Consider the following 14925-nt stretch of genomic DNA (forward strand, 5'->3'; position numbering starts at 1 on the left):
CCGATTCTACTCTTTCAATTACTAGTACTCTACTAATATTTGAAACTATGTGCATTCTACTTACCAATTCACTCTTTCAATTATTTCCTGCAAGAAAATGTCAAAATTAATGTGTACATTTTTGCATGTCCAATTCCAACTGTTTCATAGAATTTAAGGCCAACAGGGCCCACTAGACAATCTAGTCTGGCCTCCTGTATATCATAGGCCATTAAATTTCACGTAGATATTCCTATAGTGAGCCCAGTGACTTTAGTTAGACCAAAGCATTTCATTTCTCAGGAGATTAAACTGTTGTATGCCACAGTGAGAGAGCAGGAGGGAGTGAGGTGCTACCAATACCTGAGGCCTTTGCTATGGCAGAGAATTAATTTGGTGAGCTATCCCCAGATGATCCTAGTAGGCAATCCACACCCCATCCGGGAAGAAGGTGAAACCTCCCTGTGATGCCTGACAATCTTACAGGGGAGGGACATTCTTTCCAAAACCCAAATCTAGTGACCAGTTTGACCCTAAACATGTTAGCAAGACCCACCAGTCAGGCATCTAAGAAAAGAGAATTCTCTGTACTGTCTCAGCATACTGATAAGCCTTCTCTGGTGTGTCATCTCTAGCTGTGGCCAGTCTCTGATGCTGAGATGCTGAGAAAAAGGTGAACCTCCCGAATACATCTGGCCAATTGTGCACCGAGGAAAAAATTCCTCCCTGATCCCTGCATGTGTCTGGCTGAAGCCTTAACACATGAGCATAGAATCATAGAAGATGAGGGTTGGAAGGGACCTCAGGAGGTCATCTAGTCCAACCCTCTGCCCAAAGCAGGACTAGCCCCAACTAAATCATGGCAGGACCAACCCCAACTAAATCATTCAGATAGATGATAGTCATTGTCTTAATGCAGAGGTACAGTGTTGTGGGCATGTTGAGGGCAATTCAGAGCTTTTTGATCGCCCCATAGTCCACGAAGAGGGGAATGAATATGGGGATTCACAGTGGTTTGTGACAACCAATCTACAAAGAGAGCCTGATTCTGCCACCTTTACTCATGTGGAGTAGTACCTTACTCACACAAGTAGTTCTGTGGAGTAAGATGGTACTACTTGTGTGAGTAAGGTACTACTCCCCATGAGTTACTGCAGAAGAAAATATCTAATCTTCTAACTGTATGTAGCAAACTGAAAAGTGTCACCAGAGACCATTTGTGGTTTAAAATGATTTTCTTTCTTTGTAATACAATGCTGTTCATGACTTAGAGTCACAGCAGAAGAAAAATTAGTAAAATTTCAGTCTAGTTTAAGGCTCTGCTTCTCCTCTTATTCACATGGTGTAAGAAGCAACTTATCCACCAGCTAAGAAACCGTAGGTCATACATGTACATAAATGGACATAAATTGAATCAGCCCTTGATTACATTATTTGCTCCATTTGCATGCACTGGTGTAGCTATGCTAATGTAAGACCCAGTGTAGACAGGCAAAGAGATTATTTGTACCAGTGGTGGTGACTCTAATGTTTCAAACAGGTAGACACCACTGTGTAAACAGTGGCTTTGCTTGCCTGCAGCTACGCTGTTGGCTGTAGTTGGAGCAAATACCCAGTCTAGGTGTTGCTAATGATGCAGGAAGTCTTAGCCCACTGGGAGAGGAGCTGCAATGCATTCTCTCTATTTGTGAGGCCCAAACACAACCAAAGGAGTGGAACTGGAAGTCTCATTGCCAATTACTTTAATTCCACCTCCCAGTTCATGGTTCTGCCCTCACACTCAGAGATCTTCAATGAATTAATCAGCCCTCTCTGTCCCCGGCATCAGTCATGCCCTCCAAACACACCTCCTTCAGATTCCGCTGCTGCTCCCATCCCCATTCCCCTCTTTAGGGGTGGGTTTCCCTTCTCCCCTCAGCCGCTCTGCTCCTTCACTCTTCTCCTGGGTGAAGTCCAGGAGGGGCTGGGGCACCAGAGTCTCACATTTCCAGGTAAGGGGAAGCCAGGAAGGAGTCTCTTCAGTTCCCTTCTCCATCCCCTTCTCAGCCGGGGAGGAGCACAGTGCTGGGTGCCAGAGAGACTTGGCTGCTGAGCTAGATGGGGAGCGGACAGACTGAGAGCTTCAGGAGCGCTTCCGGCCCTTTAAAAGAGAGAGAGGAGGGAACTCCCTGTGCTGAGGAAGGAGGAAGCCCATCAGCATGTGGTTAACCCCAAATAACTCTTCTTCCCTAGGAGGTGGGGAATGGGGAATGACAGCCAATCAAAAGGGTTTTCCATGTAAACAGGTCTGAAAGCCTGTAGTCTCTTGGGAAGACCCATACAGGTATCAGCCCTGGCTAACCTCACTGACTTCAGTGGAGTTATACCAGTGTCAAACTGACAGAAGAATAAGACCCTAAGGGCCAGATTCAGCCACCCTTACTCATGTTGACTAGTAACTTGCTCTGTGAATAGTGCCAGGAGATTTATTGGGATTTTCTACTTACTCAGTGTGAGGAAGAGTGACATAATCTGTCCCTACCTGTATAAAGTGTGCACAAATTATCATTCTTAAGAAAATCTTGGCCTCCCACAATATCAGCATCTCCAATTTCAACACTGACCTCCAATCTTTATACTTCATTTCCACTGCTCTACTTCCAACATACTGATCTGTGATTCCAAAAGATAAAACTTCTGCCTGGCTTCTCCTGGTCCCTCATGTTATGCTGCACTCAGGAAAGCCTGCCCCCATTGAGAAAAAGAAATATTGCCCTTTTGAGACCCCTCTTGCCACACATTGAAATCCAGAGGCTCCCAAATACTTTTAGCCTCAGCAGCACCTATACATTGTCTTAACAAGCTACGAACAGACTTCTGCTGTGTGGAAAGTCAATGGAATTACCATGTAGAAAGTCTAGCATGTGTAGCAGTGCTTGCAGGATTGGGGCCTATGTCCGAGATTCAAGACTTTATTACACATTAACCTTTCCACTTACTGTACTGAGATGTTACAACCATAAACAAAACTTTGAATTAAATTAATATGAAACAGAGCAGAAGGATTATTGACTTTATTCAGCTCCCCAAGCTAATTTACCACTTCTTTCTATGCTATTCATGGTGATCCACTACACCATAGTGTAATAGGTTTCATTTGTCTTTTTCACTGCATTTACTGAAAAACATGAAAAGGCAACATTTAAACAAAAAGAGACTATTTTCATGAATGCAAAGTTGTAGCAAGAACAGTCAAAGTCTCTTGCAATTACTACTGATCCCTCATTGTCATCTTTCAACCAGGAGTATTGATAGAATCTCTTCTTACTCTACATCTAAAATAGTTCAGTATATTGCAATACTCTTGCACCACTTACCGTAATTTGGTGGTTTTGAAAGATGTGACAAGACTGATGAAAGATGACTTGGCTGCATCTTTGGAGCAAAAGAACAGTCAATTTAAAATTTACAATTCTGTACATGGTTAAAGGGCAAATTCTGCCCTCAGATGCACACATGTAGGTCTTATTGGCACCAAGGAGAATTGTACATACACAAATCTAAGGATTTGGCCCGTGAATACAACCCAATAAATTATTGTATATCAAATATAAAGAAAGTCTCTACTTACAAACTAAAATTATCAGCAGCAAAAAGGTCGACAAAGTGGCAAAGAGTCCTCCTAGAAAGCATCTGAAATCATAACAAATATCCTAATTTTTAGATTGTACAATGGACAGATATTGGGCCAACACAATAAAATATGCACTGCACGCATCTCCAAAGTCAGCCTTCAGTCAGCTACCATTCTGGGATAATCGCCTTCAGCTAAGGACCTCAATATTCCCAAACTGGTGATAGGAGGTGGGGGGAGGCCAGTGTCATGGAGTGTGATGGAGTGTTTACCCCACACAGGTCATGAAAGGGTTAATATGGGCTGAGAAAGGCCATGGTAAGAAGATGTCCAGGGAAGCATCAGCAAGGAGTTGGACTGAGCTGACCCTGGCTGCCGGTTATAGGGTCCTGGGCTGGAGCCCTGTGTAGTGGGAGGACCCAGGTTCCCCTACCAGCCACTTGTATGGTAGCATGACTCTGAGGCCAGAAAAGGGGACAAGGAAAGCTCTGAGGAAAGGGACAGAGGATGATGGGGCTGAACACCTGTTACAAGGTCTTGAACTTTGGTTGTTGGACTTTCGGTTACCCTGAAAGGGGTCCCTTCACAAGCTTTCAGATCTCCTGTCCAAACATATGTCTTGCAAAACCCCAAAAAACCACCTTGGTGCTAATGCAAGTTGTAACGAATATACAGAATCATGGTGAAATAGATAAATCTCACAGCAGGTAGGGAAATTGTGTTTTTTGAGAATCAGGTGAGCTGTTACTATCTATAATTTCAAATTTGGCACCTGTCTATCTCAAAAATTTCACTGGGATGCTGATCACTTTTGCATTCACAAGAGTGTTCTTTTTTATTTCGGATGTCAAGATTGCTATATGTTGAATCTGGGCTAGTGTGTATTAAGAAAAAACAAATGTCAGGAATATATAGTACTATGTTTTGAAATGTTCCTCTCCAGTTTGAGTGGATTTCTTCTATTTCCATCCCTGACATTGAAACTAACCTTTTCCCGGTGCTCAAACTCAGAGTTCCAGACTCCACTGAGCTCACTTAGGATAGGATCCAAAGCCCACTAAAGTCAGGCCCTTAGAACTATTACTTTTAAAAAAATGGAAAACAGGTTCAGAATCCCAAAAGTGGGTGAGGGCCCACTCCATGTATTCTTGAAAACAGCTAAGCTCTGTTTTTCCTCAAACTTTCAAATAACAAAAAAGTACTCCTAGATTACGAATAAACATGAAAAATAATGGCTTGAAAAAGCTAGAAGCATCTGAAAATGACCCATTAGAATGAAAAAGCTTCGATAACCTTGACTATAAGCAGTGCTTGCTCTATGTTCACCTATAATAATAAAAAAGCAAAACATAAACTAAACCATGCAGAATACAGACAGCAAATTAGCACTAAAGAATAGAAAAGGACGAAAGAATGGACCAGCTCTCTCTTATTAGGCTTAAAGAAACTTTGCTAATTAGGAAGTTTGGTTATGCATCAAGTTAAAGAAATCAAATTCTGTAATATGTGCAGTGAATAGCTCTCAAAGATCATCTTTGTCTTTTGGGTTCATTGTTCTCAAAATTTTAAAATTAGATAAATAAAATTACACTTCCTTAATTTTATTAGAATTGATTGACCTCAGATCAAAGGGGAAAGTAGCCTAACGACACAATTTAGTTCATTCTGAGAGGATATTTACTTATGAAGTTTATTTGAAAGGCATAAGTTACAACTTAATACAATTAAACTTTAAAAACAATTGAAAATGGTAGTATTTCCCAATGGTATTACCTATATAATTAATTGCATAGCTCATATGCCAGACATGCTAAATTATGGTGCACAATTTGGAATATGTAGTTGTACACCTAATTTATGCAAAGTAAGAGCTGATGTGTATGTAAGCAAGGTCTGAGTGGCACTTCCCCTGCTCAGCAGCTGAGGGGGGGGGGGCACTTTATTTGCATGGGCTTTGTATTTGCATGAGTACAATCAAGTACTCAGCATATTGCATAAGCACACTAGGTGCTGAGTGTGATGGGAAATGGTCAGTGTGTCTGGTATTGTGTTACAAATCACTTTTGTGTTAACTGCAGGGGTAATGAAATGTTGTCCTTTGCTTGTATGAACAAATGACAGCAGATCTGTGTTTAGTCTGTTCTGATTAAAAATTCACTCTGATCTAAACAGAGCCCAATAAGGGTGGCAGATGGATGTTTCAGCATTGTAAGAGTAGTAGGGAGGAGGTGAGAAGTCTTTTGGTGAGATTTCACTAGTCCTGGCAAAGGGTTCATCTCAGGCCTGGATTGACTATTTCCTCCCACTGTTAAAAGGTAGAATTAATTGTTCCTCTTGGAGTCTTCTGTCTTGTTAAAAAGTAAGGACATTGCTCCTGTGTTTGTAGAAGGTTTTCCCATGAGCTGACAGCTGAAATTCACTGAGAGCTGAAATCGCTAGAGGAAGTGAGGAATCTTGACTGACAACCAGCAGAGAGGAGCCAGGAGGGTCGGCGCTTGCAGATGGTAGGCACCAGTAGCAGGGACTCAGCAAGGTCCAGAGATAGCAGGAGGCAGCAGTGGAGAGGGCCTGGTCAAGCCCACATCCAGCAGGAGCCTGAAGAAGAGGACTGGCTGAGCCCCCAACCAAGAGGTGGACACTGCAACTATGATGGTCAGTACAGGGGAAAGCAAGAAAGGAGAGGTGAAGGACACGCCCCTGTACTCTGGGGTGCAGGTTTCAGGTCACTGAGTTCATTAATTCTGTTTGCATTGGTTCCAAAACCAGTGCTGTGTTACTTCCTTCCTTTTATTAAAAGGTTTACTTTCTACACTTAGACTCTCTGCTTGTGAGTGGGGAAGTTTTGCCTTTTGAGGATGCCCAGGGGACAGTGTCTGATTTCCAGGTGACTGGGCAGAGGCTTGAGCCGGTTTGGTGTTGTATCATTGACAGGAACCCCGAGATATAGAACCTGGCCCTTTGCTACTGCCAGCACTGCCTGGCATAATGATTACATGTACATACAGATCCTGCATTTGCACAGAGCCCATTAGGTGTCATATCTGCAGTCACACATCTAATTTGTGTGCTTACATCAAATATTTGTTTGCAAATACATCTTCGCAATAATGCATGTCTAACTTTGAAAATCTGGTCCTAAATGTCATGTTTTATTCACTAGTTAACATATATGTTAAGTATGATTATAATGAAGATTAAATCAAAATTACCTTGCACACATTGAAATGATTAAACACATGGACAGCATAATCATTTGATAAACGACATTTCTCACTGCATTGGATTCTAATGAAAAAGGAAACAAATCAGGAATAATGATTCATTTTTCTGGACATACTAGAAAACAAGAGATAGTTCCGCCTTCCAGCTGCCCTCCTCTGAAACTGTGAACTTGAATTTCAGTGAAGGAAGGAGTATTTCTAATAAAAAGGATGCTTTACCACACTCTAACATGATATTAACCATGGACCAAATCCATAGACATCAGTGGGAGTCTTCAATGGCAGATTAAATCAAATCCATTAGAGGCAAACCGAATTATTCTACACCCCATACAGACAGACTATACATCTACATTCTCTTTTTTGAAAGCTGTACAGTCTGCTGAACCAAATTCTAATAAAACCTCCTGCCAAATGCTATATAAAAATATATTCTCCCACAAAATCTTCCTTAACTGGACAAATATTTTTGACAATGAACATAAGGATGTACATAAAAATGGCCATGAGAAGTATTCATAAATGCAAAAATAATCATCTTAATAAATTTAAAAAATAATTTATTTTTTAGATTTTGCAATAACTAGAACAGAGTAAATTTACAAATCTTAACATTTGGGATTGTATTTGCTAAAGGGACCAAGAAAAGATTAGATTAATCAAAAATGTCAAAAGAGTCATTTTTAAATGCCTATAACTCAAACAAATTCACAGATTTATTTTTATTAAGATTTAATTTTTAAATTCTCAAAAAATATTTTTACACTCAAAGGCTAGTGTGAAATCCTAGCCCAATTGAAATAAATGGGAGTTTTACCACTGACTTCAGCAGAGGCAAGATTTAACCCAACATGCTAGAAATCTGGGGAAGATACATTAAAAAAATCTTGAATTGGGCATTAAATCTAAAGTGCAAATCTAATCTAACAATCAGTTAAGGTACCTATATATTATTATTATTTGTGTTTTAGTATATATTATTTATTATTACATTATATGTATGCACATGTAACTAATGTTAGAAACTGACATATTTTTGAGTGGGCCTAAATAATTCCTAGGGAGTGGCTTCTGTTGTGATGAAATTAGATTTGGTCAAAAATGGTAAGTGGTTTTTGTGAAACAATTTGAAAATTTTGAAATAATTTGCATTCAGTGGGTTTCACAGTGAACACATTTTTTGGGTATTTGAAATTTTTCACAAAAAATTTGTATTTCCAATTTTTTCATTTTTTGTTGTTTTCTCCCTTTCTCTTGATTCTCCCAATCCTCTCCCCCTTCCCCATCCTGTTTCCCTGCTTTTTTCCTCTTTCAATTTTGCCACTGAATATGGGGGAACAAGAAAAAAAGAGGGGTATATGAAGGGGGGGAAGAAAAACTAAAAAGTTTTCATGTTTAGATTTCATCCCAAAAATTGATTTTTTTTTTCCAAACTAAAATTTTGCAAAAATCTCCAGTTTCAAAAAAGGCCATTTTTAACACCTTTTTTTTTTTTTTTCCATTTGAAAAATGTGAACAAGCTCTAAAAATAATAAATTGAGAGGGTAAGAATATAACTCACTTGAATGATCCAAAGTCTCTTCATGGAAATACTCATCTACCATAAACCGGGAGCAAGGAGAGGAATCACAGAACTGTTTTCTTGACTGAACAAACACCACATCTTTAGAAAAAGAGGATTCATGAGCTGCTGTAGTTTGCCTTTGTGACATCCAGGTTTTGCATTTGGAAGAAAATTCAGAGTCATCTGTAAGAGGCAAATCTGTAAATTTCCTAGTTCACAGTAAAGGAAGGGGGTTGAGAGTCTCTGCTGACAGGAGATTTTTAAGAAGATAAGAAATGACTCAATCACAAGGGTTTCTCTGAATTCTTGGTGAAATGGAATTGGCAGACCCATTATATCTAGGAAAATACATGGGGAGACTAAGGACAAAACTTAATGAAAACTAAGAAATTAAGGATATAAAACCCTCAAACTGAAACCAGCAAATGCCAAATGATCAGACTTAATACTGGAATTAATCTCATCCTCACTGACTTCCTATGCAAATCAGTTTCAAAGGGCCCTCCTAGGTTACAAAGATCTTCATGGACTCAAATCATGTCACTGGCTCAATTTGCTCCTCAAAATTCTGTCTCCGATCTGTCCTCTAAGTACGGATTTGAGCAGAAGCCCCCACAAAACCCATGGAAATAGTTATTCACCTACAATGATCCCAACATTAAGAACAGACAGACCCAACTAAATACAGAACATATTAGCTATGTTGCCGTGGGCTTACCATTGCCATAGTGCTGACTGGCATCCAGTTTACTATCTCCATAGTTCCAGGTCTCCTCCACATGAGGAGAATCCATATTGCTAAGGACAGTGCTGTCAAGCCATGAATCAGAGGCACTGACACTGAACAGACTAGCAAGAGAGCGATGGATTTTCTTCCTTCTCCTGAATATTCTAGAAAGAAAAGAAATACTATGTTTTAAAAGGATGAGACAAACTATTTTTATTTATAAAATAGAAACATGATCTAGAGGTTAGCGTACAGGCCTAAGAGTCAGGCTTCCTAGGGTCTATTCCTTGCTCTGCCATGAGCTCACTCTTGGGCTCAGTATTAAATTTCTCAATGCCACTGTTTCCGCATCTGTAAAATGGGTGTAGCAATGTTTCCTTCTTTCACCAGGGTGTTTGGTGGTTTAGTTGTTTCTAAACTACTCTGAGCTCCTTAGATGAAAAACACAAGGTACTCTAACATTATAGGTCCAAATCTTACAAAAAAAAAAAAACCAGAAAAACCACTATTGAAGTCATGTGGGAGTTTTGACTGAGTAATGATTGCAGGACAGAAGCTGTATTTTTAATTTTCTTTTTTACTCTCTGTCATGGTAATGCCTTCGTGGGAGCAGGACAGTAACACGACTTTCTCTGCAGAGAGCGTCCCTCTTCCTCAGGCAAACCATTTGTTTTGCTGTATTTCTGAAAACTGAAGCTTTAGGTTTACTGTTCTGCCTGTGTCCCATCATCATTGATTACATCTCTAGAAAAGCATCTACACGTAGCAACTGTGTTGGTTAGTTTTGAGCTGCTGATGACCATCAGGAGATATATTACAAACTTACTGGGGTCTGGCCATAACAAAATCAATTAATGACTACCCTCAATTTTTTAAATTCTGGGCAAGTGAGTGATGAAATTACAAAAATAAAAGTTGATATTTAGAATTCAGAGAAACTTCTATATCAAATAAAATATGTTTTATAGCAAATACCATTTGGAGCCTTCAGTATGTAACATAGCATCAATTTATTGGACCGAATGCTATTCAGTTTTTGCTCAGTCCGCACTGAGGCAAAACTCTTAATGGCCCACTGAAAATTATGCATTTGCTATATTCTGAAAATTATGATATCTTGAAGGTGAGAAACAAAAAATCTTGAATTTCCTTAAAACATTAAATTGTTTGTTATACCTACTTTTGGACTTGCTCTTATCCTTCTTTTATGCACAGAAGAACTGATGTCACGTTCTTGGAACGCTAAATATTTCAGCAATAAGCGAAAAGCAATAAATTTCTGGGCATGTTTACCTCTCTTTTATATTTACTGCAGAGAGCTTCAATCACAGTAACATCTGTGTGCTTAACAATTTTGAGGTGATGTTATAAAGTGTGGCTCTGAAGACCAAATGACTTTAACCACTTCAGTCTCTCTGAATTATACTATTTGGATTGTTCCATTTCCATTACGAAATGGAATCCAGGTATAGAAATAAAAGAAGGAGCTAGACATGACCATCTTCTGAGCATTATAGTCCTGACCCTGACAGCCAACCAGAAATCTCCAAGTTAAGTTCAGAATCAGAAAGCCAACATCCAATATTAAGCAAAGTGTGTGGGACTCACTTACCTAACTAAATTCTCCTTATAAGTAATACTTGTCTGTGATGGGGTCAGTGTTACATTACCATCTTCATCAGACAGAAAACTGTCTTCCGTCAAAATGTAATAACCATTAGTAAGAAGCCGAGGACTACGGCGACATGTGAAAAGAGAGCCCGTTAACGGGTTTATGGAACAGCATTCATAAGAAGTGTCACTGTCCAGAAAGGTGTAAGTGTAACTGAAAAGGAAAGAAACAAAACCCTCTAAGTTAGTATATGTCTGCTTAGCAGAGGAACATGAATGTTAGCACATGATTGAATTGTAATGTTTTTAAATGTACACAACACTTCTCACTTTAATAGCTCCCAGAACACTAGATAGCTATGTAACAGGGTGGCTTATTCTTCTGGGCTAGAGGCCTGGGGACAGCCAACCCTGATTACTAAGGAGGCACACCTGATCAAGGCTCACCTGAATCCCCTATAAAGGGCAACAGAAAGCTTCAGAGAAGGGGGAATGTCAGAAAGAAACAGCCAAAGAGAAGAAGCTGCAGGAAGTGAGTCTCCTGCTGTGGTCTCTTCTCCAGCTGGGGACACTGCGAGTCATGGATGGGTAGAAAGCACTGGCTGGAAGTTTTGTTTTCTCATGGGAAGCAAGCAAGGAAGGCAGGCCAGGCCTTGTGTCTTTTCTAGCTGCTCAGACAGAAGATAGACATAGCTCTCAGGAGGAGGGGCTGTTCCCAGATTAAGGCTGGAGTTGAAGACGTGTGTTTATTCATGAACTTCATGTAAATAAAATCAGAATCTAAGGAGGGCTGCTGTCATTCAATTCATGAAAGCTTATGTGCAGTTATCTAAGAAGCCCCTTGAAGGGGGAAACTGAGGCAAAGAGCTGCTTGTTGGGCCACCTGAGCCCACAAGGATGGAGGAGGCCACTTGCTTACAAGAGCTGTAACAAAATGATATACAAACTATACACTTCACCCGCCACTGAAATGCAACCATCTCTGGGGTGAAACGTAGGAACTGCTGAATAACACACCACACTAGACAAGTATTTAAGACAGAAGTACCGGTAAGTAAATTTTTCCACTAGAACACAAGGGGATTGTTCGGTAGGCACAATGTACATTCCTGATTTTGGAAATTTGGAGCCCAATCCTCTGACATGCTAAGTTCCCACAACTCTGAAAGACTTCATTGGGATTTGAGGGTGGTCAGCAGTTTGCATGTTCAGGAACCAATCCAGATATACGTTTGTCAGTATCAATACAGGCAGGCATAAATATTTCAGTAAACAGTCCTAGAGATAGTGGGAAACTCATCAAGTTCTCAAACAGGAAAGAGGTGAGTGGTAGATAATTGTACAATGATCTCTACCAAGGACAAGAGATGACAGTATTGTAATGCAAGGGCTAGTGGTAGACATGCACCACTGCCCTCTGTTGGACAGAATTTGAACTGAACAACTGTTATATATGGCAGTGATTCTCAAACTTATCTGATCGCGCCCCCTTCTTTGTATCTGAAGTAGTTTACACCCCCTCCCCCGCCACACAATTACATATACCGAAAAAGAAAAACTAACATGCAGCTCTCACTAAATATGAAAAGCAGCAAGGCATTGGCTGAAACAGAGCCCACGATCCATTGTAATGAGAGCAAAAGCAAAACTGCCCTGGTGATCGATGCTTGCAATTAAATGTGCGTGCTGCGTCGTAGCAAACAGATTAAATTACAGGTGGCAATGACTTTGTATAATGCTATGCAAGCTTAACAGAAATCCGTCCAAATGCACAGTGCCATCTCGAGTCTAATGCACAGCGCCAACTGAGGACCTGATCTGTCTGGAGTAATCAGCTTGGCTAGTTATTCATGGCGGTGGGTAAAATGTGCGCAGTAAGTTTTTTTTCCTAAAGCTTTTCATGCCCCCCTCAGAATACAGTCCATGCCTCCCCAAGGGGGCCCGCCCTCCCAGTTTGAGAACCGTATGCTGCAATCACCAAATGCGGATTCTACTTTAATGCAAGTGATATCTGTGAAATTCAATGCAGCCATGCTTTAGTATGGTAATGGCACCATAATCATAAATGGTTTAAATAGGAATTTTAGAAATGATTTTCAAACACAAAGGAAAAATAAAATGAAACAAAGAATCATTTTACTCAGTACCTTGGCAAAATGTGTTCAGGGGACAGGCTTTGCCTTGGCTCTTTATCAAACACTGAAGAACCTATTGAGACAAAGACCAGATAAGGAGAAGTCCCAGCACATGGTTATCACACAGGCATTTCAACCACAGTTGAACCATCTGACTGGTTTTCACTTACAACATGCCTTGATGAAATTGAAAGAAGCAGATAGGAGGAGAAAACAGAAAAGGAAAAGAGAGACTAAAGGAAAAAAATAAAGTGATGGTGCATAGATAAAATGAAACCTCATATAATTTAGACTTGAATAGCATCATTCGAACAAGAGTAGCACAAATTCAAAGCTGATTACAGCTAATAAACCCAAGTACCAATGTATTACTCAGTTTACTATCTTCTGGGAAGTAAATCCAGGCACACACACGGGAATAGGTCCAGCATTTTTTATGACATGGTTCTAAAGTCTGAATGATTCACATCATGAACAACTCACACACTGACTGATTCTACCAGCAGTGCTAAGGTTTTTCTATAACAATTATATGGTCACATCACTACCATTATAATGTACCATGCAGATGGCACCTGCAGATATGACGCAGCAGGAGCGGGTATGGCAACAATGGCAAAGATTTGAGGATAATGATGGATCACAGGACTATGGGAATATCTAGGAAGTAGGTTTGCATGTTTCATCAAGGCTCAAACATGCAAGGTGCTATGCTCAATGTCACAGGCATCAGGTGACGAAGTGGTATGAGTCTGTGTTGGGGTTCACAAACTAAGGCTGAGGCAGGGGAAAGGCTGGAGCAGTAATGGGCCAGGAAATCTCTGTCCATCAGGCACTGCTAAGCATAGTATAAAAAAGCTCCAGCCGTCCAGGTGCAAAGGGAGGTGAGAAGTCATTACCAGGAGCAGTGCTGTCCTGAGACCGGAGGAGAAGGAGCACTTACTGAGGAGGACCGGCTGTGAGTCTTTCCATCCCTCCTCTGAGGCATCACTCCAGAGATAGGGAGAACTGTGTGCAGAAGCACCATAGAATAGTCTGCATCAGTCCTGAGACTCTGGGGTTTGGAGCAAAGGACTATTCTCAAACAGCAGCCATGCCCCAAACTGAGACATTGGGTGGGTTAGGAAGTGGCCCAGGGGAAGGTGATCAGGAAGTAGGCCCAGTGTAGACCAGTCCATGCTATCCCACTTTCAGAGCAATGGACTGGAACCTGGTGGAGTGGAAGGGCCTGGGTCTCCCTAACCACCCCAGAGTGCCCTATGCCTAGCCCTGGGATAGACAGGAATAGGGCGTATATAGGCAAGAAGGCTGACCCAGCTGAATCCCATTCAGGGATCCCTGACACATTGAACTGAAAGACACTAGAGCTACCAGGCCACAGAAATAGATAACCCGACTACAGAATCATTGGTCAGCAAAAGGAGATGGATCTAGAGATGAGATTTCAGCTCATTGATGATATCAATCAATATCAATGATGATAGTCTCTTCTTTACAATTTTATACAAAAACCTCTGTAAAATCGTGACTTTTCAATCAATGGGAAAACATTACAGTCAAAGAAAGAAATTCACATTCACTTGAGAAGACAATCCCTGTTGGCTAAGGACACATTCCCTGACAGGTGGCTAGTAGATTCCAATATAAGACAAAAATGACAAAATCCCAGGAAAGAAAGCTCAGAGAAATGCTCAGACATTTACTTGCTGCTGGTGTTGACATTAGTTGGGATAGTCGATACATCTTGAAAAGGCCTGTTGCACACACTCTGGAGTTACATGTATCACAGATTATCTGCAAAAGATTTTAAAGAAAAGTTGATATTTCTTGAATATGGGGAGTCATAAGGTATAATCATGACTGGACATCATCTGACTAATTATGCTGTATTCCATGGGATGTGAGTCTGAGCCTGCCACCCTTCCTCAGGCAGAATGCTCATTGATTTCAAGAGCAAATTTGTTCAAATAGGGCCTGCAGGTCCAGGCCCAGGTCCAAACTCTATCTGGTCAATTGCCATCTCTTTGCAATCTGTAACTGTGATCTCTTTCCTAATATTTAAATCCATGGTCCAC

General features: G+C 40.6%; 1 protein-coding gene across 1 annotated transcript; it reads right to left on the reverse strand.

Moving 5' to 3' along the window:
• Positions 1 to 3331: 3331 nt before the first annotated feature.
• TMEM71 (transmembrane protein 71) lies at positions 3332 to 14593 on the reverse strand. The gene is made up of 8 exons (XM_067530384.1): positions 14548 to 14593; positions 12863 to 12923; positions 10717 to 10929; positions 9096 to 9268; positions 8375 to 8560; positions 6802 to 6877; positions 3590 to 3651; positions 3332 to 3393 (listed from the first exon to the last, which is right to left on the reverse strand). Exons 1-8 carry the CDS (start codon positions 14591 to 14593, stop codon positions 3332 to 3334), a joined length of 879 nt encoding a protein of 292 aa, XP_067386485.1.
• Between the last annotated feature and the right edge of the window lie 332 nt (positions 14594 to 14925).

This window comes from Emydura macquarii, unplaced genomic scaffold (assembly GCF_026122565.2).
Source record: "Emydura macquarii macquarii isolate MOO-44397 ecotype Brisbane River unplaced genomic scaffold, CSIRO-AGI_Emac_v2 contig_369, whole genome shotgun sequence".
Lineage (NCBI taxonomy): Eukaryota > Metazoa > Chordata > Testudines > Chelidae > Emydura > Emydura macquarii.